Below are 26193 nucleotides of genomic sequence, written 5' to 3' on the forward strand. Positions count from 1 at the left end.
TGTTACTAGTTCAAGCCAACATAATATTCTTATTGAAAAAACATTTTCCTCTTGAAAGCTACAAACCAATCATCCAGAGCTTGGATACTAATTTCTTTGACATCTCTGAAAATGTTAACAAAATTTCAAGTAAAGGTGCCATTTCTTTCTTCCAGAGTCTGTTAAAAATGTTATCCACCCAAGTCCAGAGAAGGGGGGGGGGGGAATTTTTTCAAAACAGATGCTGAAAACATGTATATCCAACTCATCTCTAGTCCACAAATCTTCCACATTCTGTACATTACTTAGCTAGTATACACTGCTCTTCTAGAGCAGCATATAATAGCTAAGTAACAGTTTACAAGTGTGTTTATCTAATTTAAATGTTTGTTTTTAGTATATCCATCTCATCCAAAATTTAGAACTATAGTCCCAATACACAAATTGGCATTTTTGTATATCACTACATGATTTATGAGAAGGCTAAAAAAAATTTAACAATTTTAACATCCAGTAAATGTGATATTATATTTAGCAGGGGAGGGGGTATGTATGTACTGGAAGGAGCTTTTCCCTGCACAATCTTTTCTGACAACTAACTTTAACCGCTTTGAAAAAAAAAGTTCTGTATCACTGAGCTGCTGGCTTTTCCCCCCCCCCCCCACACAGAGATAATTTCTGCTACCTTCAAATATCACAAATTTTATCTCATCTCCTCCAGTGAAATGCAAATTCTTCTTTTCTTATGACAATAATGACAAACAAATGAATAAGTAACTCTATGGAAAATACAACACAAACAAGTGGTGTAAAAAACATTTTAAATGTGGAAAGTTCTTGCAATGTGCAAGTAAACCAAAAACAACTGTACTGTTTATTTTTTTTTTTTTCACTTATACAGAAAGTAATTTGTTACTATATGTAATGATAATGTGAACTGTGGGCTACTAATTTTATCAGGAGACTACCTCTACTCCAGAAAAAAAGGGGCAGTAAAATAGAGTATTACAATATTTAAATGTTTTTACTTTGTAATATGGCACTTTTTTTATAACATTTCTGCAACTTCAGAACTGTGTATTTCTTTCAAGTTTAACAGGCAATTGAATTTAGCAAATAGGCTTTATCCCAATAGAGTTTGTTAAATTGAGATTTTACTATATTTAAATAACTAAAATAAAGAGTAATAAAATGTATAAACATTAGTACCTGCTAGTTACAATAATGACATCTTCTGCAATCTTTGAAAGTTCTTTGATTCCTAAATACACAAGACGACGGAGAACGGGATCATTAGACTGGAAGAGTTTTGTCATAGCAAAGAATGTTTCTGTAGCCTCTACAGTACCCAACTGCTCTCCCTGGAAATGCCATATTAATATTGAAAGTTTAAATATGACTAACTTTTAAATCAGATAATTCAAAAATGTTGAAGAGAAATTTAACATAAATTTAGTTTAATTTTAAACAGCAACAGTATTTAAAAATAACTAATAAGCATTATTGCAATGCAAATGCCATTATAGACTTTCTTTTTGCAGCTTCAATAATGAAATTTATGCAGTAATGGATATTAATTATATATATTATACAGTTGCTAACAGTTATGTTTATATGAATGATCCCTGATGTCATGGCAAAATAAAGTCTCTTATTATATATCATTTATTGGCACCTTCGTAGCCAGGTGGGCAGGAGCAGCAGTGCTTAACACACGCTTCTTGATTAGACAGGGTTCGAGCCTGTGACCACCAAATACGGAGGATGCGGAAAGGTCAGGGAATTGACCACCGCATATCCCCGGAGCAATATGACCTTAGTTGCTAATGCTCCTGAAAACCAAACAACAACAAAAACAATATCATTTATTATTTACTCTTAACAAATGACAAATATAAATAACAATTGTAAATTGTTAATTACTAAATTATAAATTGTAAATTATAATTGTAATTTACAATTTATAATTTAGTAATTTACAATTTATTTAAAAATTGTAAATTATTAATTTATTAATAAATTAACAAATTTATTGTGATCATCATTATTAAAAAACATCTCTTACAATTTATAGGCACAGGTGTTTATAATTAAAATGTAACAGTACACCAACAGATAGTATGGTAATTGGCCAGTACTAAAATTTTAAACAAATTATACCCAGAACAAGTGTAAGGTATAAAAAAATATATTTGTTTGAAAAGTACAATGTGAAAGTTGACAACAAGGTGGAAACGGTACTGCAACTGCACAACACCCAAATAATTAAATTATTATGCATTATCAAAACCATTCCTAAATGTTTGTCCTTGATGAGAAATCAAATTCAAAAAAAAATTGGTTACATGGCCTGGAACAATTTTTTTTTTTTTTTTTAAATTTCTGAAAATAGTTTTTCTTTTTAAATTCTGCCAGTATATCAACACTTGAACTTTTGTGTAATTAACTGCAATTCACTGCAAAGGAATTACATTCAATATAATTAATTTAATTTTTTTTTACACTCAGGTATTTTTAAACATATTAAAATTTATTAATTTTGTTGTAAAAACCAGAAAAATATATCAACAAACATGAAACTCTTAGTCTCTTGAAAACTAATGCAAATTATTATGCTTTGTCAATTAAATAATAATAAAGGCAAGGAACTATTTTATATAATAATTCAAACAAAACGAAAGTTATCTAATTCCCATTTAGTGAGCAACTCACTTGTTTACACTTAAACAAAAATAGCAACACTAAGTAGAGAGAGAAACACAAACAGTCTCATCTCATCTAACTTTAACTAATTTAACTTAACTCTGCATAAACAACATATATTGCTAACAAAACTACTGAAATAAAACTGTATATTTATCTCAAACTGGCAATCAGCAGACTACAATATCTGAAAGTGGGCCTATTAAATCCAACACTACCATTTCCAGATTAATCCCAAAACTAAATAATCATTTTTGTTACTAAACTGGTTAATTTGGCAGTGCACATTTGTGGTATGGCAACAGATCCCAATATGAGTATTATTAGCAGTTTAACAAGAGACAGTGTAGTATGGCATGATGAGTAAATAAGTTTGCTATCTGATGCTATCGAGGCAGTGTTAGGTGGGTCGGAAAACTGCTAGCTTGGGGGGAGACAAAGACCAATAGATTGACAGTAGCCACTGGCAGAGGTGAAAGAGATTCTTGCACTGCTTCTATTAGAATGAGCAGAAGCCTGAAAAACAAGATGCATGGTATTTCAGAGACTGCTGGGAGCCATTGCGGTACAAGTAAACACATGGGTTGTGTTAGGGTAGCTAAGAACAGAAACAGGTGCAGGTATACTTGCGTGTACACCAATGCTACGAGTTTAGTAAATAAATTTGATGAATTTGAGGTATTGCTCAAAACATCGAAGGCAGATATTGTTGGGATATCAGAGACGTGGTGTCACACAGATATAAGGGATGCAGAACTGCAATTTGGGGAGTACAACGTCTACAGAAAGGATAGACAGGATAGGAAGGGGGGAGGGGTTATGCTATTAGTTAAGAAACACATAAAAACCAAGGAAGTGAAGCCAGTCGACATCGCTGGACAGTGCAGTGTGGAATCAGTTTGGTGTGACATAAACATTGGGAGATCAAAATTGAGAGTAGGAGTGTGCTATAGGCCTAATGACTGATGAGTATAATAAGGAACTGTACAGGGAAATAGAGTGGGCCAGTAAATCAGAGTGTCTTATAATGGGAGATTTTAATTTCCCAGATATTGACTGGAATTTGGGGGCTGGTTACTCACACACTAGCAGGGCTTTTGTGGATTTATTGGATGATTGTTTTCTACATCAGCATGTTCGGGAGGCAACTAGAGGGAGTAATACTCTTGATTTGATTATCAGCAGTGATTCTTCATGCATTAAGAATCTGCAGATAAATGAACCACTAGGTGGCAGTGATCACAGTGTGCTGAAGTGGGATTTACTCAAAGAGGTAACTACCATTAGGGGTAAAGGGAAGGGTTATTGCTTCCGTAAAGGCGACTACGATGGACTGAGACAGTATTTAAATTCTATACAGTGGGACCAACTGATGATGTTACCAACAGCAAATTCAAAATGGGAAGCATTCAAAGAACTTATCTTGGAAGCTACTAGGCTTTACATACCAACTAAGAAATATTGTTCAAGGTTTAGGCCAAAATGGATGTCAGATGAACTAATGAGGCATATGGCAGAGAAGAAAAATGCATGGGATACATACAAATTAACACATGACACAGAAGCCTATGATAGATACATGTTGATATGCAACCAAGTTACAAAGGAGGTTAGGCAGGCGAAGGCAGATTACGAGAAATCCTTGGCAAGGGATGAAAAGAAAAACAGCAAAGAGTTCTTTACTTATGTAAACTCTAGAAGGAAGGGGATGAATCAGATTGGTCCACTTGATATTGATGGGTCAAGTGTTGATGATCCTGCTCAGGTAGCCAACAAACTAAATGAATATTTTGCATTGACATTCACACATGAGGAGTTATTCAGCGAGGGGAATGCCAGAGGTGTATTCAACTCTAGCAGTAAGCTACAGAATCTTGAAATAACTGGGAGTAAAGTGGAAGAGAAACTGTTGAAGATAAACACAAGAAAGGCACCCGGGGTGGATGGGATCTATCCAGTTATATTAAAGGAGGCAGCAAAGGAAGTAAGCAAATCCTTAGCCATAATTATGAGAGCTTCCTTGGACTCAGGGGAGGTACCCATAGACTGGAAATGTGCAAATGTGACCCCAATTCACAAAGGAGGATCAAAGGCTGACACAAGTAATTATAGACCTGTGAGCTTAACTTCTGTTCCAGGAAAATTAATGCAGGCACTGGTTAAAGAAGCACTGCAGGATCATTTAGACAAGACTTCAGTTATAGCTCAGACACAGCATGGTTTTGTTAAGGGGAAGTCTTGCCTGACCAACTTGATTGGATACTATGATGCAGTCACAAAAGAACTGGATGCAGGGAATAACTTTGATATTATATACTTGGATCTTAGAAAGGCTTTTGATACTGTTGCACATGGAAGACTGCTACACAAATTGGAGCAGTGTGACACTGGAGGCAAATTGCTGCTATGGATAAAGGGGTGGTTGAGGGGGAGAAGACAGAGAGTGGTAATCAATGGACACTGCTCATCGTGGACTGATGTTATTAGTGGAATCCCTCAGGGCTCAGTGTTGGGTCCATTATTGTTTTCTGTATTTATAAATGATATTGATGATGGTATATCAAGCTTAATGTCCAAGTTTGCAGACGATACAAAGGTTGGCAGGGTTGTCAAGGACACTACTGACACTATGCTGCTGCAACAGGATCTGGAAAGGTTGAGCAGATGGGCTGAGAGGTGGCAAATGAAGTTTAACATTGACAAATGTAAAGTACTACACATGGGAAACAGCAACCCCAGAGCAACGTATCAACTCTGTGGTACTACACTTGACAGTGGTAGAGAATGAAAGGGACTTTGGGGTGGTTGTGCAGGCAGATATGAAGTTCTCTGAGCAGTGCAGATGGGCTGCAAGAGTAGCTCATGGAGTATTGTCAATGATATACAGGAAATTTTTCCAGCAGGGATAAGGAGGTGATTATTCCATTGTATAAGGCGATGGTCAGGCCACACCTAGAGTACTGTATACAGGTCTGGAGGCCTCATTTCAAGAAGGATGTAGAGCTGCTGGAACGAGTACAGAGAAGGGCAACAAGATTAGTGAATGGAACAAAGGGGTGCTCTTACGAAGAAAGGCTTAAGTTTTGCAAATTACAGTGTCTGGAGACTAGGCACCAGCGAGGTGATCTGATAGAGGTGTATAAAGCCTTGAATGGTTTAAGCATGCTCAATGCTGATGGGATTCTTCCTCTAGCTCAGAAAAATCACCTGAGAGGGCATAAATTCAAATTGAGGAAAGACAGATGTAGGATAGACGTGCGGAAATTTGCATTTAGCCAGCGGGTGGTTGGTTGGTGGAACAGACTTCCATCCCTTGTGGTGGAGGTTGATAGCCTAAATAAGTTTAAGGCTCAGCTGGACAGGTATCTTGAACGAACAGAGGGGTGAAGTGGAAGTGGGTTTTTTTTTTTTTTTTTTGGCTGATGCTGCATAAGCTTGCTTTCTTGCATCAAATGCCTCTACTAATGCTAATGCTAAAGTTTCATGTGGGTAATTGTTTTTAATGTACATGATCAAATCCAGCTGTGGAGGTTGGGTGTTTTCTCTATTTTATTATTATTATTTATTTTTTTTATATTTTATTTTATTTTTTTTTTTTTTAAGGGAAAAAAGTGAAGTGATATAAAATGAGAAAAATTATCATTGAGAAGAGAACAGAGCTGAACATTAAACAGATAAATAAATGGATTAGTATTAGCAATGTGATTCAAGGTTGTTTATCACAGCACCAGCTAAAAAAAAAAAAAAAAAAAAAGACTTAATTTCACCATTCCTTCTAATAATTTTTTCCAAACCTTTTTCATTTTTCAAGTTGGAAATTTATTCCATCAATTTATTTCTGGCTGAAAGCAAATTTCTGCACATCTAAACTATAACCATCATTTTTAAAATTTAATTTATGCACCCCGTGTGTGTGTGTGTGTGTGTGTGTGTGTGTGTGTGTGTGTGTGTGTGTGTGTGTGTGTGTCAATTGAGAAGGGGTAAATGCCATCAGCACTTAGTTTTACTTAACCCTTTTAAAACCTTGTACATTTCAATTATGTCACCATGCAGATGCCTAGTTTCCAGACACTTGCCAAGTCTACCTTCTACCTTGGTAAGAATATCTTTTTGTATCACCAACAAATCACGTTGCTCTTCTCACCCTTTCAAACAGATCTACATCTTTCCTGAAATGTTTCCAAAACTGTATATAGGATAATTCCATGCCAAGTGGCCTAATTTTGAAGATGGTTGCTGCTCGACCATCTTCAATTTTGTTGGAACTTGGTGTAAATGTTTAAACAGGTTTCCAAAGAAGCTGTGCAAAAATTCAATTCAAAATATAGTATGCTTGAGGCCTCAGCACCTTTTTTTGTGGAAGTCACTTGTTATGCAGAGCAAACCACAAAAAAAATTTTCAGAAGTTTTAAGTGTTACTGTTGCACAACATTAAGAGGTAGTGCTCTGAAACTTGGTATACCCAGTTAACTTTTGGCAGAGAATGCAAAACGTTTGGTGCCCAGGCTCAAAACCTTTACATTTTTTACAATGCTGTCTAAAACTGGCACCAAAAACTTGTCGCAACAAATTTAAGCAAGACCTTTAAGCAAGAAAGTCATAACTTTGAAATAAAAACCTTTGGTACCTTCTTCTTTGGGCATTCCATTTAACATTTGCATGAATTCAGCCTAACTAAATGAGCTCTTATACTTGTTTGCTGGCTGAGATATTTTCCTTCAATGATACTCAAAATTTGAAAGTCAAAACTTGACCTATCTTTAGGGGCAAATATCTTAATGTGGGACACCTTCAATTCTCTCGTTTTTGCCATTATTGGAAAGAGCAGGTTTTAAGCAACAAAATGGCCTAAAATATTTTATATTTTCCACATAATATTTGCATACTTATTTGAGGGTGAAGTTTCACATCTCAATAAGGACAGAACTAGTGCATTTACAAGAGTGAAATTTTCTGCAATTACTCTGCCCTTTGGTTTAGGAGAAAGGATATATTGCCATTGCACAAAAAGATCTGTATTTTTTATAATGGGGGTGCAAATGACAAGAAAAGAAATTGCATGGGTTTCTTTAGTGCAAGTTCCCAAGCCTGAAAAGTAGTCTTTATTCAGGATTCCAAGCATAAAGATGATGTTCTATTGGTTTCTAAGCTTGAAATAAGTTATAACTGCAACAAAATTTATTTAAAATACAATACAATTTGAAATAAGCAAGTGAGTGTGAAGATATTGAATCACTGCTTCGTAATGGACTGGAATTTTTTATTGATGGTCGTTATTACTATTTCAGGCAATATATTGTCATCACATTATTGTTTTTGGAGCTGGAAGATTGGCAATAATTTGTTGTTCAAGAATCCAGCAGACATATTGTCTAGCAGGCCAGTGAAATGAGTAAGCTGCTCCATGAGGATGCATGAAATTTACCAATACATCATGTTCTTCAAATGAAATTTCACAAATATTTCCAATCTACCAATTATTGTCATAAATACAGCCAATGTATTGGCCAGGTTGTAAATTAACAATTGGCACATATTGAATATTGGTTTCACTAGTCTGATCTACATGAGTTACAAATGATGATGGTGTGTCATTTGATACTCTGCAAACATGAATCTGTCTTGCATCAATAGGAATGAAGTGATGATTTTCTCTTGTTCCAGCAATAGTATGACCATATATATGAATCTTTTCTCTTGAAATGGCATTACTTGCTCAATTTCCTCTTTAGAAACAAAACAGAATTTTATTCCAGTCACATGCTTGTCACAAAATTCAAATGTTTCTTGGTGTCAGGATTTGGTTTTCAGTTGGGCGTTGGAGACTTGCCATGGCTAGTGCCAAAGAAATTCCATTCAGTACTGATATCAAAATCCTCAAACTTTAACAAACTCTTGTTCAAGCTTTCAGTCACATGCATTTTGTCATCATGGTCTGATCCAGATCAAGTTGATGTTCCTGTTGCTGCTTTTCGGCTGTTAGACTCTGTTCAGCATGATGGGCACAGCTTCTGGCCTGGTTTTATGTCTACCTTTGTTAGGTCTTTCAGGTAGTCTGCCATTGACAAATCAATTGGTTGTAAACTTTTTTTAACCATATGATTTTTCTTCTGGAAAGGATTGCAACATGAACGCTGAATAGAGGAACGCTGGAAAGGATTGCAACATGAATAGAGGAACAAAATAAATAAACTGCTCATCATGAAGATAAAACACATTAATAAAAGCATGGTTCAAATATCAGCTATTTATACTTTTTTGTATGATTCTAGAATATTCCAGAATGTACAGTTTTTTTTTGGAATTCAAGAATATTCTAGAATGTTCTGGAATTCTAGAATATTCCAGAATTGTAGAATATTCTAGAATATACTCTATTTCTAGATTATTCTAAACATTAGGCAGGATTAAGGATGTGTTCTGCAACAAAAAAGATCTCACAAAATAACAATACGGCACATAAAACTACTTTATGTTTAGGCTTAATTTTAAGGCCTTAAGTGCAAAAACACAAAACAGATAAACCATGATCCTTGTAGCTGAAACTCTGCTCTTTCCAGTGGTGGCAAAAATGAGAGAATTGAAGGTGTCCCACATTAAGATATTTGCCCCTAAAGATAGGTCAAATTTGATTTTCAAATTTTGAGTCAATCTTTGAAGGAAAATATCTCAGCCAGAAAACAAGTATAAGAGCTTATATTTAGTTAGGCTGAATTCATGCAAATATTAAATAGAATGCCCAAAGAAGAAGGTACCAAAGGTTTTTATTTCAAAGTTATGACTTTCTTGCTTAAAGGTCTCGCTTAAATTTGTTGTGACAGGTTTTTGGTGCCAGTTTTAGACAGCATTGTAAAAAATGTGAAGGTTTTTGAGCCTGGACACCAAAAGTTTTGCATTCTCTGCCAAAAGTTAACTAGGTATACCAAGTTTCAGAGAACTACCTCTTCATGTCGTGCAACAGTAACACTTAAAACTTCTGAAAATTTTTTTTGTGATTTGCTCTGCGTAACAAGTGACTTCTACAAAAAAGGTGCTGAGGCCTCAAGCATACTAATATTTTGAACTGAATTTTTGCACAGCTTCTTTGGAAACCTGTTTAAACATCTACACCAAGTTCCAACAAAACTGAAGATGGTCAAGCAGGGACCCCTAGGCCACTTCACATGGAATGATCCTATAGTATTCCAGCTGTAGTCTAACCACTAGTAGCCTGTTGCACTTTTGAAGATTATCCCCACATTTTTCCTGTCTTATTAACTACTTCGAGTTTGGTGCTAATCAAATTGTATGTTATTCTAGGTTTACTGCTACCCAAATGCAGTACCTTACATTTATCTATGTTAAACATTAATTGCCTTTTATGGAATATCATATCACAATCATTAACAAATTACAGACCTGTTAATTTGACTTCTGTTCCAGGGAAAATAATGGAGTCACTGGTTAAAGAAGCATTGCAGGACCATCTAAACAAGACTGCAGTAATAATTCAAACACAGCATGGGTTTGTTAAGGGGAAGTCTTATCTGACCAATTTAATTGGATACTATGACAGTCACAAAGGAGCTGGATGCAAAAAATAATTTTCATATCATATATACGTGGATTTCAGGAAAGATTTTGATACTGTTGCACATGGAAGACTACTGTACAAATTGGAGCAGTATGGCATTAAAGGCAAGTTGCTACAATGGATAAAAGGATGGTTGAGTGAGAGAAGACAGAAGTGAGAGAAGAAGAAATTAAGTGGTAATCAACGGACGCAGCTCTTCATGGACTAATGTTATTAGTGGTGTCCCCCACGGTTCAGTGTTGGGCCCACTGCTGTTTTGTATATTTATCAATGATATTGATGACAGTATACCAAGCTTAATATCAAAGTTTGCAAATGATACAAAGGTTGGCAGGATTGTTAATAACAGTAATGACTGTATGCTGCTGCAAAAGGATCTGGAAAAGTTGGGCAGATGGGCTGAGAAGTGGCAACTGAATTTTAACATTGACAAATACAAAGTACTGCATATGGGTAGATGTAACCCCAAAGTAACATACCAACTGGGTTACACTCAGGATAGTGGAGAATGAAAGAGACCTGGGGATAATTGTGCAGTCAGATATGAGGTTTTTCAAGTCGTGCAGACAGGCTGCCAGAGTAGGTCATGGGATTTTGTCAATGATATATAGGAATTTTGTGAGCAGGGATAAGGAGGTGATTATTCCCTTGTATAAGGCAATGGTCAGGCCACACCTTGAGTACCGTGTACAGGTCTGGAAGCCTCATTTTAGGAAGGATGTAGAGTTGCTAGAACAAGTACAGAAGAGAGAAACAAGACTGGTGAGGGAAACAAAGGGGTGCTCTTACCAAGAAAAGCTTAAGTTCTACAAATTGCAGCATCTGGAGACTAGGCACCTGTGAGGTGATCTGATTGAGGTATATAAGGCCTTGAATGGACTGGGCAGACTCAATGCTGATAGGATTCTTTCTCTTGCTCAGATTACAAACCTGAGAGGGCATAAACTGAAATTGAGGAAAAGGCAGTTGTTGAATAGATGTGCAGAAATTTGCCTTTAGCTAGAGGGTAGTCAATTGCTGGAACAAACTTCCATCTGTAGTTGTGGAAGTTGATAGCTTAAACAAATTCTAGGCAGAACTAGACAAAGATTTGGAATGAATGGATGGGTAAAATGGGAAGGTATTTTTTTGGCAGATGCTGTATAAACTTACTTTCTTGCATCATATGCCTCTACTAATGCTAATAATAATGTAAATTTTATGAAAAAATACTAGATATTTTGTTTATGTTTGAAATTTTGACTGCAGCTTAATAACCAACCTCTTCAAGAACTGTGTTATCTATTTTGATCCCAGATATCACAGACAAGTTGAGCAAAGATCCAGCATAATTTAGGTGAGAGTAAAATTATTGCCTTACATAGGTACTGTATTAAAAGAATATTAATACATATAATCATAGTACTAACTCTAATTTTTACTAACACACTGGATTTGAAAATATCTTTGAATGTCTTTAAATGACATGTAGGTATTATCCATCAAGAAATAATACTGTTCAATATAGGGGATTTATAAAATGGTCTTTTCAACAATAAAATCAAGTAGGGACAAAAGGTGTATGGTGGGGATGGCTGTGAGAACAAGAGACACTGGATTGGAGATGCCTCTTACATGACATCAGCAGCAGTTAGAGAAAGGTTATAATCCTTGTTCTGACTCATTATGCATGTGGACCTGATAAAGGATTTTTAATGGGATGCCCATTTATTAAAATTATTTATTGTGGTGTATAAAGAACTCTGAATGTAATTACCTTTTAAAAATATTTTATTATCAAATTAAAAATATGAATAATTATTAGTAATCAATAAAAGAACATTTAAATGGGAAAGTGTTTGTTCATTCATCTGGAAATCTATAATTTACAAAAGCATGAATTTAAATGAATTTGGCAGATCGCATTCAACTTCTGAAATAGAATGCAGATTGGGGGGGATAAGAAAACTCTGTTAGTCAGTATTGCACAATTTGACAAGTCTCGTGGAAGACATTTTATATTCTTTGTCAGAACACAGTATTGAAATAACAATAGTATCCATCTGGAGGCTGTGCTATACACTTGTCAGATCAAAGTCACCATCACTTTCATTATATATCTAAACAGCTTCCTTTTGTTGTGTACATACAAAATGACAGTAGCTGTCTAACAAATCAAAATCATATGTAGTTGTTACAAAGTTAATATTTGCTCCAATTAGCTTTCACAGGATAATTAACAATATTCAGTACAATGACTGAAATTTAGTTTAATTTGATTACTAGCAACAACTTTCACTTGAAAACACTGAATGGATGGCTCTGAAGGGAGAGGTATAGTATATCCAGCCCACAAGTGGATCACTGTGAGCAGGCAAAAGTGTATTAATCTGTATCCTGTGTATATTATAGCCAGTTTGTCTGCTGCTGAACAAAAAATCTGAGTTAAAAGGGCATCATCCAAGATAAACTAGCTTGGCCAAGGAGTGAAAATAGCCCATAAAAGCCTCTTCTTATCCCTGATCAGAAATATCCCTCAACTTTGTAAGAAATGCAGAGGGGTCTAATTCATGTAAGAGAGTAGTCATGCTAGCCACCATGCTACCAGTGAAGGTACTAATTTTGCTAAACATCTGCACTGGCAATTAGCAAATTAAAGGATTGTTATTCAATAAAGTTTGAATATATCTCTCCAACCCAGTGGTGGTATATGATCAACTGTATGTTGAACTTTCCAAAGCAACTTCATTCGTTTTTATTTAAATGATGTTAGTTAACAACATATTTTGACAAATGCAAATGTTACACTATTTCGTAGCTGTCATTAAACAGAATTCATCTGTTAAACAGTCTACTGTAATTTTGTCTAGTTGAGAACAAACAGGGAAATCAACATCATTAACATCAACATATACAGCATCTCTTTCCATTCTGTATATACAGAATGGAAAGAGATGCTGTTCTGTTGTTTTGACATTCTATTCATTTGAAACAAAACAACAAATTTAAATAACTTTCTTTTGTGGGAAACCTGCTTTGAATTTTGATCCAGAACTTCTGTGAACCTTAGGATAATTATGGCCGATTTAGGAGACTGGTTAATTATTATTATAGGAGAAGATAGCAAACAGACAAACATACAACTTGGTCTTTTACACATACACAAGTGACCAGTTTATATTAGGTACACTCCAAAGAATTTACCACTCTGTCAAAGGTGGTATCATAAGTCCGTATTAAACTACATAAAATAATAGTCAGATACTACTGAAGGCTGCATGTATAAGCAATTTAGTCTATATGATATAGGTGTAAAAACACCATAGACAACTCTTAAAGGAAAAAATTACGATAGTAGTGTAAAAGGCATCATTTCAACTGTATCTCATATTGTGCTCACCCTTCACAACGAGTTACCATGTATTGCACTACCTCGAATAAGCCGACCGGGCTAGCCGGGTGGGTAAAGTGCTTGGCTGGCAACCCAAAGGTCGCAGGTTCGATTCCTGCCTTGGGCTTGGATCAAAGCACAGATGTGCCTGTGCAAGTAACACAAACATTGCAGCCCTGCTGGGGTATTCATGCACAGCATCTAGAGTGTACCAAGAATGGCTGAACAAATCAGAAATCATCACACCAACAGCAGTCCTGTGGTAGCAAACAGACAAACATACAACTTGGTCTTTTACACATACACAAGTGACCAGTTTATATTAGGTACACTCCAAAGAATTTACCACTCTGTCAAAGGTGGTATCATAAGTCCGTATTAAACTACATAAAATAATAGTCAGATACTACTGAAGGCTGCATGTATAAGCAATTTAGTCTATATGATATAGGTGTAAAAACACCATAGACAACTCTTAAAGGAAAAAATTACGATAGTAGTGTAAAAGGCATCATTTCAACTGTATCTCATATTGTGCTCACCCTTCACAACGAGTTACCATGTATTGCACTACCTCGAATAAGCCGACCGGGCTAGCCGGGTGGGTAAAGTGCTTGGCTGGCAACCCAAAGGTCGCAGGTTCGATTCCTGCCTTGGGCTTGGATCAAAGCACAGATGTGCCTGTGCAAGTAACACAAACATTGCAGCCCTGCTGGGGTATTCATGCACAGCATCTAGAGTGTACCAAGAATGGCTGAACAAATCAGAAATCATCACACCAACAGCAGTCCTGTGGTTGAGAACATGTTGTGATGTGAGAGGCTGACAGAGGTTGAAAGAATCATACAATCTGACAAATGAGAGGGCAGTGCAACAGTGGGGTGTGCAGAGGATCATGTTGAACCATAAAACGTGTTGGATGCTGTCAAGGATAGAGTATACAGCAGACAACTTCACTGGGTTCCACTCCTGTCAGTTAAAAACAAACAAATACCAATAGATATCCCCTGAATCCATTGATGCATCGATCAGACACTGATGGATTAATGTCTGATTGCCACAGCCTACTTGAACACTTGCTGACCAGCTACATACCTTCATGCTCACAGTTTATCCATCAGATAACAGTTACTTCCAGCGGCACAATTCACAATGTTACAAGACTATGTATGTTCGGAAATGGTTCCAAAAGCAAGGGTGCCTTTACCATACTTCACTAACATACTCAGTCACTGGATCTAAACTCAACTAAGCACCAAAAGAATAAACTGGAATGGGTCATTTGTGGCAATGGTTCTCCACCATTCAAACTGAGGTAATTGCAGGATGCAATTGAACTGCATGAGCCAGCATCCCTATGTGCTGCTTTCAACACCTTGTGGAGTCCATGCCCTGAGTATTTAAAACTATTCTAAGGCTAAAGGAGGTACTACTAGCTATTGTCAGTGTGCTGGTAAGTGTTTAGAATTAGTACAGTAAACCCCCCCCCTATTCGCGGTTTCTGTATTCACGGTCACTGATTTAATATAAAATCAAACCTAAAAAAAAATGTGAATTTTAAAGCGCCGTGAACATTTTCCGCCATAAAAAAACATGGGCATTCCTAAAATTATCTTTCCTGGTCAAAACAGCGCTCAGTGGGTGGGGGAAGAGGGGTGACAAAATCGCGAGCGTGGATGTTTCTTGCTAATCCTTGTTTAGTATGTGTTATGCGCTTGCCATGGAAGATTTCGTCGTTTGTTTTTAATTTATATGCTTATAAATTGAATAAATTTATCAATTTATAAATTTATATGCTTACAAAAGTGTTAAATCTACCGTTTTACTGTGTAAAACAGACTTTTTCGAGTGTGTTAACGGAAGAAAGTGACTTTATTTAGACAAGTTCTTTCTACCCGTACAAAAATATGGCTACGAATAACAAGGGAAATGTGAAAACATCAAAGAAGGTGATGACATTAGCGAATAAAATTAAGTTATTAGACAAAATTTCTAATGGTGAAAGTGTCTTCTTAGTGGCAAAACATTATAAAATCAATGAGTCAACGGTTCAATCAATCAAAAAATCGGAAGGAAAAAATCCACCGTAGTGTCCGTGAAAATGCACTAATTGCTTCAAAAATTTGCTCTGTAACTCGTGATGTTAAATTAGAAAAAATGGAAAAAGCTTTAAATCTGTGGATAGAAGACCGAACTCAAAATAAAATTCCGTTAAGTTCACTCATTATTCGTGAAAAGGCAAGACTCCTTTATCAACACTTTAGCGAAACTGGTGATAGCACTGGCGGGATAAGTTTTTCAGCTAGCAAAGGTGCTGGTTTGAAATTTCTAATAAATTGTTTCTTATTTTCATTTCGATTCCACATGCTTGCATTTCACTATGTACTGTCTACGTACATAGTCATATTATGAAGGTACATATAATACATACATAGACAAAATTTTAGACTAGTTTTTCTTATATATTTCATACTTTGGAATGGAACCCCTTTATTACTATGGGAGCCATAACTCAGTATTCGTATTTTCTGTATTCACGGCATTTCTCAGGAACGTAACCCCCGCGAATAGCGGGGGTTTACTGTACTACAATTATAAGTTTAATATTCTTTTAATGCAATATAATATGTAAGGCAGTAATTTTACTCTTACCCAGACGTATACAGACTTCTGTGATCAATTTGTTTAACACAATGTAGAAACAAAATAAAATCTTCATTTTCAGTTCCTGACTTTACACAGCTCAAGTATGCAGCTCCAACTTCTGTAGAGGCAGTGATCATGCAAGTCCTTTGTTTTAATTTAGACCAGTTTTTTTGCCAAAGAAAGCCTACAAAACCAGGCCATAACATTGTCTTTTCTATAAGAATATTTATATTTAGAATCAGCTAATATTTACCTGATATTTAGCTTGTATAAATATGATAATTCAAAATTCTAGTTTAAGTAATAATAAGTTTTAATTAGTTTAAATTAGTAATAATAATAGTAATAAGTTTAGGTTAATAATAACTTAAATTTATATTTCATGCAGAAAAGTATTTATTTATCTAGTAAAAACAAAATGTAGAAACCAGTAAGCCATGTTTATCCAAACTAATAAACATAACACAATGTGTAAGGCAATTTTACAGCCCACAAATTATCTATTTTGTGAATATTGTTGCCAAAGTTGCCAAGCATTTCAGTAAATGTGTGAAATGGCACGATCACTGGTAAAGAAGGCATATCAAACAAATTAACCAAATGTGATGACCAACAGTATCCACAATATGCTGGAAGTGAAGAAGTGCACTGTCAATGACTGCTTTCAGCACAATTTGTGTAATGTTGTTCTGTAAATGCCGGAGTGTATATTTTGCTGATATACTCTTATATGGCTCACAAACTAAAGGTTATGTGAATTCAGGTGAACAAGGTTGGAAATAAATTAAATGACAAGAGATCACTGGTGAAGAAGTCATGTACTGGGCGGCACCCCATTCCGAATAGCAGAAAAATGAAAAAAAGCAAAGTTAAACATCTGCAATCAAAAGTAAGGAAAAATAATAAAATGTATACTTTAATTTTATCTAATCCCTCTATAAATCTATACAAGCTGATTCTATAAGGTCGGTTCATAACTTGTTCAATGGATGATTACTCTTTGACCAAAGGCAAATTTCCTTACATCTCATCTACCATTATTTTTCTTTTAATTTGAATTTGTGTCCCCCTTGTTTGCAACATCCTAGAAACAAAAAAATTGTTTCTAGGATGTTGTTGTTAATTTGTTAAACAACTGATGCAAACTGTTAATCAACCTTTATTAAAACCATAAAACACCTCAAACAGATCTCCATGCAAATGCATAGTTACAAACATTGCAGCTAACAAAACTGGAGTCTCTTCCTATAAGAATATCTCTTTACATCCACAGTTAATCTCTTTGCCTTTCTTTACACCCTTACACTCAAGTTGATATCTTTCCTAAAAGTAGACTTCCAAGCCCCTGTGTTCAAGATGGACATCTGACCACTGGTTTGTACAGTATGATTATCTCTTCAACTATATTTCCTAAATGGTAAAATTCCTATAAATGTCATCATTGGAACTATCCAATGTGCTATCTTAGCAACCATGCTTAACACTGTTGAGAGAAATTTATACTGGGGTACATTACAACATCTCACCCCATGATATTTTTCATTTTCAGTGTTGAGTGTGTTACCCCCCCCCTCTCTAGTTGATAATTTAACTTGGGATTACTGTGATAATTTAACTTGGGATTACTGTGATAATTTAACTTGGGATTACCCTTATACAGAACCCTTCACCCTTCATCTTGATAATACCAACACTGATATCACTAATGAAAATAAGAAACAGCAAATGGGTCCCACAGAAGAATCCTGTGGGATCCATATTCTAAACCAAAACCCTGAAGAAAAAGTTACAATGGAGTAGTAAACTCTTCCGGTTACTGCGGCCTGTGGTTACATAGAAATTTATTTACTTACTTATAAATACCATTTGTTCTTTCAACTGTAATGGAGTTATTGTGTTCCTTTTTGGGCAACTAATTTTATTCCCCATTATTAAATAGTGTGCTATATTTAGATCCCTTTCAGAAATATAATTCACTCAGTGAAATAAAGTTTGTTTCCTTTATTTTAGGAACAACACATCACGAAATTTTCAGTACTCTCTATGCACTAGTTTCATTCACTTCCACTTTAGTTTACAACATGATCTACATCACCGCTTTTTTTTTTAATTATTTACATTAAGTTAATAATTTTAAGTTCATGAGTCTCCTTGCTCACATCAAAATGTGTATTGAAGATAAGAATTTGCATGTTTTCCATGCAATTTTCTGGTCTTCAATAGACATTTTTCTTGTCTATTCTTAGAATACTTATCCTTCTAAGAGCCTGGTATTTTATTCAACGAAACTAATTAACCTTCAATGTTCATAATTTTTTTTTCGAACATTTATTCAGGAAACTAACTCTTGCTGTGCTAATTTTTTTAAATCTGCTATTGACATGGAAAACATGATCTTCATTATTCAATCAAGTCTAATCAGAGTAGTTAGTGTGTTGATTTTTATTTTAGTACTCATATTTTATTGTATGTTGTATATCGATATAAATAGTCTCGGCATCTAACTGGTCATTCTATTTGCTGATTGTATATTGCATGTGAATATCTATATTTCTGCATAAAACCTGAATTAATGACTCACTGTACTGTAGTTATAACAAATAAAGTAGGTTCAGTTTTAATCTCCCTAACAATAGCATCTTTCAGCTTTGTTACAGTATGGAACAGTAAAAGTTCCAGATGCAAAACTCTCTTGGGGAAAGATCAGGATATCTTGGAACCATTCTGTTGAAAAGTATCAAAATGACCCTCTCATCTCTTTCACATGTTATAGTGCATTGTTCTCAATAAATATTGTGGTGTAAATTGCTCTCTCCCCTCTTGTGTAGTGCTGGCATGGTATCATGCTTGATCAATGTATAGTACACCCAGCTATCACAGGGCACATTTAACATGCCAATTTTTTTTCTCTGTTCAAAGATGGTTAACTCACTGTGAAATAGTGCCATGTGACTTCACAGCAGTTAGCTATGTACAATGATTTCCCAAGAGTCACATGTGGAAATGTCTCTGCCGCCAAATGATTCAACTGTGAATACTTATATGAGCATAAAGCTGGTCTCAATATATCCACTAGATATTGCCAGTTCACTGAGCACCAATCTCTAATAATGTCATGAACTGTAGCATAAGGCAAATTTGTTTTACTGGATCCATAAAAGACACTGTGGTAGCCACAGGGAAACAGATTCAGAGTGGCACACAACTTACTAATGAAGATGATAAATAGAGGTATCTGTGATGGTCTGGACACTAGTACTTCTTGTAATCTGTGTGGTTTTATTCACTTATAATGTTATGGAGTGCAATCACCAATATTCTGCTCCTTAGAAAAAAAATCTGTACACATTTTTGATAGAATTATTCGGCTATCAATTTTTATTTCTTAACTAAACACATGACAAAAAATCTTACCTGATTTATTAAATAAATAACTTTGGTAAGAATGTGAGCACATTTCCTTGGATTTAAAGGTGTTTCGTTAAAAGTTCGAGCCTGTAAGATATATAGAAAATTTAAATTATTTTAAAAATCTAGTTTTCATCAATAAACCAGTCAAAGGTTGACCTAATTAACCTATTACAATAATTATGCAGGTATATAAACTTACAGCATAAGTTGATGGTGAAAACGGGAAACTGCTGATCATTAATAATACTTGTTAATTATATGTTATCCTAATATCACATCAAGATAATTCTCATAAATTAAAAAAATTTTCAGTACAGAATGCTCAGACTTAAAAACAGAAATTTAATTGGGGGCTGCAAGAATAGAAATGTATAGTCCTGCAAGCATTACAATAGAAGCCTACTTATCTGATGTGATCAGGACCAAATGGTTGGCTGCTTAATTGAAGAAAAAGTTGGTTAAAACAGGAAATCATAAAAAAGTACACATTACCTTATGAATTTTATTTTCATTTAAAACATATACATGACATTCATTTACATAAAATCAATAAATTTCATCAGTTTTAGATGATGAAAAGTGACGTTCTGCAGCATAGTCCCTTCATTTTTTTTTTATTATATAAACATTATATTGTTGAATACTGAATACAAAACTGCATCTAGAGTTTATTTCTTCATCAGGATCTGATTCATCTCTTCTACATATTTAAATCCAATGTTTCTACCATAGTGTGGATAATTTCTGCATTGCCCATAATATCATTTTCCAGCAAATTGGTGATGCTTTGTTGAAAAGCACTGTTGAATCCAATGTGTAAGCCTTCTTGCTATAAATCTTTGGAACCTTCAGTTTACCTGAAATCAGTTAATAAACCATGTTCTTTATAATCTTATTGTAGTTCAGGACTTTCATTAGTGTTGCCAACCTCAGCCCATTAGGAAATAATCTCCTCCCACTAATACTCAATACAATGAATACTGTGACATTTTCTATAAAAACGAAGCCATCCATCACTTGTAAAACTTTCTGTCCCATCAATCTTTTGATGAAAGGCCTTTTCAATGATGCTGCGTCTATGGACACACTGATTAGAGTTCTGTGTTCTTTCTTGCATGAACACAGAACTCCAATCATGCATTACTTATTACCTCTAATAATGATGCATTACTTATTACCTCTAATTTTGGTTTATATGGATTTTCTTATTGTCACATGATGACTAAAGCTTAATGATGCTGTGAACAATGCTTTATCCCCCCCCCTCTCTTTAAAATATCCTGGGACCGTGCCTGGGTGTGAAGAACGTGTTTTTCCAATTCCACAATCTGTAGCCAAATTTCGGGAGGAGCAAAAGCAGGGCAAAGAGCCCACAGCACAAATAAGATATTTTTGGCTATACTCCACTTAGCGGTACACCCTTCAAAATGGTGACAACAAGCAAAGGAAAGCAGTGATTGACAGGTTGTGATTCCGCCCCTCGCTGCATCCTCCTCTTTGTTTCTGGCAGACGTCACGTGACATAACGTCATTGCAGCGGTAAATGCGAAATTTGTATCATTTCATAGTCACATTTGCTTGCTGGGTTTGTTGGTTATGTTTGCTTGTTACGTGATACCTCGTGTCATCCTGAGTTAAAGAAAAGTGAAACTTGGAAATATACATAAATTGTTCGTATTTTTCCTTTAACATCTTTTTAATTACCGTAAGTGTCCAAAAATTAATACTGGGTTAGCTTGCCACATGGTTCCTCGTGTCGTCCCAAGTTTGTGTCGCGTATCCTGTTCCATCCTGCAGATAAACTGTTTCATTGTTTTTTGCTACCGCGAGCTGGCATGATGCCAGGACTGATGAGATGAGTTTTCTTTTCTCATCTCTTTAACCTAGTATTGTGTCAGTTGTTACGTTTTTAAAAAAAAAAAAAAAAAATTCTATTGATGTATTGTGCATATACAAAGAGGAATTTTATTGTTAATTGCATGTGTTAGTCGAATTTCATTTGTGTTCAGCGAAAAAAAAAGGTTAGGTTTACATGACTTTGGGAGAGATTCAAGCATAAACTGGTCGCACATGGTATTATTTTTTGCTTCTTGTTTTGAAAAAAAAAATTGCTGTTTTCGTGTTAATTTTTCTTCATTTTAATTCCGAGATGTTATGTTATGAAATTTTGTCTTCCCCGAATAGACTGCATTTCTGTTACTTGCTGCTCCAAAAAAAAAAATTGTCGTTTTGCCGTTAATTTTGTTGTTTATCAGCTCCGACATACTGTTATGTCATATGACATTAGCCACGTGCAGTTGTTGAGAAGAGGGGAAATGCAGTGAGTAGATGGAGTTACGAACCGTACGTCACTGCTTTACCCCCCTCTTCTTCTCAACACCATTTTGTAAGGAGTACCATTCTCTGGATTTTACCATATTTTTAATTAATGCAGCTTTTGTATGTTCAGTATTAACTTACAGCAATTAGCAACGACCAAATTATGATCAAGTTGTTGCATGATTGTCCTTAAAAATAATTATTTTTCCAGATTGTCCTTAAAAATAATTATTTTTAAGGACAATCTGGAAAAATTTTACATACAACTAAACGTTATATAAACGCTACATAAATGCTACTAATACAACTAAACACTATATAAAGTGGATCGAGAAAGTAATGACCTTTGTGAAACAAACTAAGTGCAAAATCCTAGATTTTTTTTTATAAACCAAATCTTTACAGTTATCTCACCCACACCTAATTCACCAGCACCTTTTTTTAAAGATACTTTTAAGTTGTTCCAGAGCATCCAACTTTCATAGAAACGACAACTTTTTTTCCTAACACATATTTCATTAATTTATATAATATTTAATTAAATTACAATAAAAAATATGGGTGAAAAAAAAAAAAAAAAAAACTCTGCTAGCTGCAAGTATGCTGGACCAGTGCCGATGGTACACTGCAGTGTACTGTGTGCATCATTATGTTTTAAAGAGGGAAGGAGATGAGTGTCAGTTAAACTAAAGTTAAAAGAGGACTTCTATCCCAGTTACATAATAATTTATTTATTATATGAATTTTATTGCCCTTATCAGATTTCAAAATATAGTTATTCATTATTAAAAATACACAAATATAATAAACAAAATGTGATTAAACACAATAAAGTATTACTATAAAATGTTTAAAAAAACATACCAAGTTAAAGGCATTAAAAATATAATGAAATAAAATATAAAAATGACTCCCAGTAATTTAACCCTTTTCTTCAGGAAAGTCACAACTCTGGAGGGCAGTTTCAACTCATTTTCTGTTTCTAATTGACAATGTGATCATATCCTGTCCACGTGTGTGTGTGTGTGTGTGTGTGTGTGTGTGTGTGTGTGTGTGTGTGTGTGTGTGTGTGTGTGTGTGTGTGTGTGTGTAAATAGTACTCTTGTTGTGTAAGGGATCATGACATGACCAGTAATTAGTATAATGGCCTGTTCACATCAGTTTATGATATACTGAGGTTGTTAAACATGAGTTGGGTAGTTTATAGTATTCCATATAGAGAATGCAATTCGAGCTATATCGGTGAAGCCATTTGTCACCAAGAGGAACACTTGAAAGACCATGTTATGTTCACTGAGAATGCTGATTTTGACCAATCAGCAAAAGCCATGCACTATTGGCAGGAGGGACATGCCTTCCAGCCAAATGATATTCAAGTTACTGATAGTTCATGAGATTAAAGTCACTGATTGGAATCTGCCCACATACATAGTACTAGACACAATTTGAACAGAAATGAGAGCATGCAAATAAATCCTACCTTTGAATTTGTAGTGCTGTGCAAGTCATACAGACATCTCTTTCCCATTCTTCCCTGCCACCTTCCTAAATGACAAGGTTAGTGTAACTTATGCTAACCTTGGGCAGCTGAGAATTATGTCTGTCTTTTCCTCTCCTTCCCCCTTCTCATGCATTACAACACCCACTACCTCCTTACAAATGTTACAGTTGATAAAGGAAACATACAGATGCTGAGCTCCTGTGTTATATTTTATTTCATTATTTACTGCTTTTAATTTGGTATATTTTAAATATTTTACAGTAATATTTACTTTTGTATATTTTAATAAAAATTAAATATATTCTGAAAATCTAGTCAAAGAAATCAAAAATTATTCATGTATTCAGTTCCCAACCTCCAAGAATTTCAGTCACCAAAACCCATCCTATATTCCCAAGAAAAAAGATCAATAAAACACTACTTCTTTGTAGAAATCAAGTCTTTCAAGAAGTATGGAATTAGCAACCCTTGACAGCACACTCTGAAGAGAGCGAAAGTTCAGATCATAAAATTTCTATAGAATACTGTGCCCAAATATGAAGATACTTAAAGCTTTAACGTTTGGCGATTTGCTTGGTGAAATCAACAAAGTGTGCTCATATGTTGAAAGACTGAATACACAAGCTACAAAGGTCAGTTCCCAGGCACTTTAGGGAGAGACTAACCTGACCTGACTGATGTCAACAATGGTCTGAGAAAGGTAAGTAAAATGCACAAGGGCAAAATTTTCATCACCATATTATAAATGAAATTCAAATTATGGGGGGAGAAGTTCAGAGTGGATTGTAGAAAGTTTCATTTCAGCCAGTGAGTTGTTAATTATTGGAATAAGTCAGCTCCATGGGTAGTTGAGGCCGACAGCTTGGGGGAATTCAAAGATTGGTCGAACGGGTTCTTACGTGAGGACAGAATCACATCCTTTGGTTCCTTGTACCATATGGCTAATACTATCTTGAATGGTTTAGACATTTTTAAAGCTTTCTTCTTCAAATTGCTGGGATTGCGAGGTGTGATTCCTCTGCTATTTTTCTTATTGGTAGGAGCATGTGGAATTCATGAACATGTAAAGTGCTGCAACTTACTGAATGATGACTGTAGGTAATTTTCCAGGAAGTACTGTAGAATACTATCAACTTTAAAAGAAATTTACCAGTGTTAAAAGTGAACTGTTAGTTCACTTTTAATGCTGGTAAGAATAGAGAGGAACAGCCATATGAGAAAAGTTTAAATATGTCAAATGCAACACAGCTTTTTGTATAACACACTGAAAGATTGGGCCATTAAGAATAAACTGCCGCTATAGGTGGTCAAGATTCAGTTTAGCAAAATTTACAGCTTTTTTTTTTTTTTTTTTAAACACATCAAAAGTATGATTTCCTTGCAATTTTTTTCAAAATTTACTAACTTGCAAATTACTGTCGAACCAGAAAAAAAAAAAAAAAAAAAAATCAAAAATCAAACTTCATCTCAATCAATATCAAATCCATCCCCAACACAAAAGATTAACTGGCATACTGATCTGGGCCTAAACTGTAACTCAAATCTCACTTTCTAGAACAATTTTGACAAAAGCAGAGCTAAAACCTTTCCTGCATCTGAGAAAAACTTATAAGAGTCAATAACTATCACCATCCAATGCATTCAATGGCTTGTTTACCCAAACTGCACTGTGTGCCACTTCTCCTCATTTGGAGAGGCTTCTAGGATTTGAATTTTGGGTCCTTTGAAGATGGACAGTAATGCACAGAATATAATTTCTTGCTCAAAAGCAGTGTTACTTACAATCAATATGAATTGGCAGAAGTAGTACCTATACGTGAAACTTTCCATTTAACAACAGTTAGAAGCAAACAAATAATCAGAACACTGTTGATGGCTAAAAATTCCTGTGAAAATGGGCCAAAGCTAAGGAACATTTTGTTGAAGAATTATCAATTTGATTTGATTAGTGTATGTAACTATGAATGTTCTGCATGTGTATGCACTTTCTTTATATCAAAGTGCTGCTAAGTAGTGGTCCTATCTATGAAGGAAAACAAAGAAATTACTGCAAGGATGAAAGGCTGCGATTCATTTGAACCCAATAAAAGGTAAAAAATTTAATGGCCATATAAAGCAAAGGTATGTTGTATTTTCTTTTAATCATTCTCTTCTTGATAAAAGTTATGTTTGCACAACAGAAAAGAAAGGAAGGAAACAAAGTTATTTCTAAAAAGGGAAACAGAAGAATCTGCATAGGAATGCAAGTTGCAATTTTACTGTTGCATACATTATCTGATGCCACGAGACCACAACAAAAACAACTCCAAAAACTGCTGTTAACCAGATCCCGGATGCCATTGTGTGCCCTGCAAAATTAAATTTAAGAAAGAAGAGGGTAAACATGGCCACATGGAATGTAAAAAGTTTAAAATAAGGCAAGATGGATATGGTCATCAATGGAATGGATAGGTATAAAATTGGCATTTTAGGAGCAACTGAAGTCATGTGGACAGGACAAGGTCATTTCAAAACTGGAAATGGGTTTTTGGTTGTTTTTTCTGGAAGTGACCAAGTAAAAGAATATGGTGTTGCTATCATTTTAAATAAGGAATGCTCAAGGTCACTTCTTGGATACAATCCTATTAATAGTAGAATGATGACGGTTAGACTTAAGAGCCATCCAGTAAATCTCACAGTTTTAGTTGAATA

At 35.0% G+C, this 26193-nt stretch overlaps 1 protein-coding gene across 1 annotated transcript in view; it reads right to left on the reverse strand.

Moving 5' to 3' along the window:
- gammaCOP (coat protein (coatomer) gamma) overlaps positions 1-26193 on the reverse strand; it is a 206837-nt gene that overhangs the window by 149918 nt on the left and 30726 nt on the right. Inside the window, exons 3-4 of the mRNA XM_090389779.1 lie at positions 19686-19766; positions 1189-1340 (exon numbers count right to left, since the gene is read on the reverse strand). Of these exons, the coding sequence (XP_090245905.1) occupies positions 1189-1340; positions 19686-19766 (233 nt within the window). The remainder of the gene's footprint in view (positions 1-1188; positions 1341-19685; positions 19767-26193) is intronic.

The sequence above is a fragment of the Mastigoproctus giganteus genome, chromosome 2 (assembly GCF_048544385.1).
Source record: "Mastigoproctus giganteus isolate SK-2022 chromosome 2, ASM4854438v1, whole genome shotgun sequence".
In the NCBI taxonomy this organism is placed as follows: Eukaryota; Metazoa; Arthropoda; class Arachnida; order Uropygi; family Thelyphonidae; genus Mastigoproctus; species Mastigoproctus giganteus.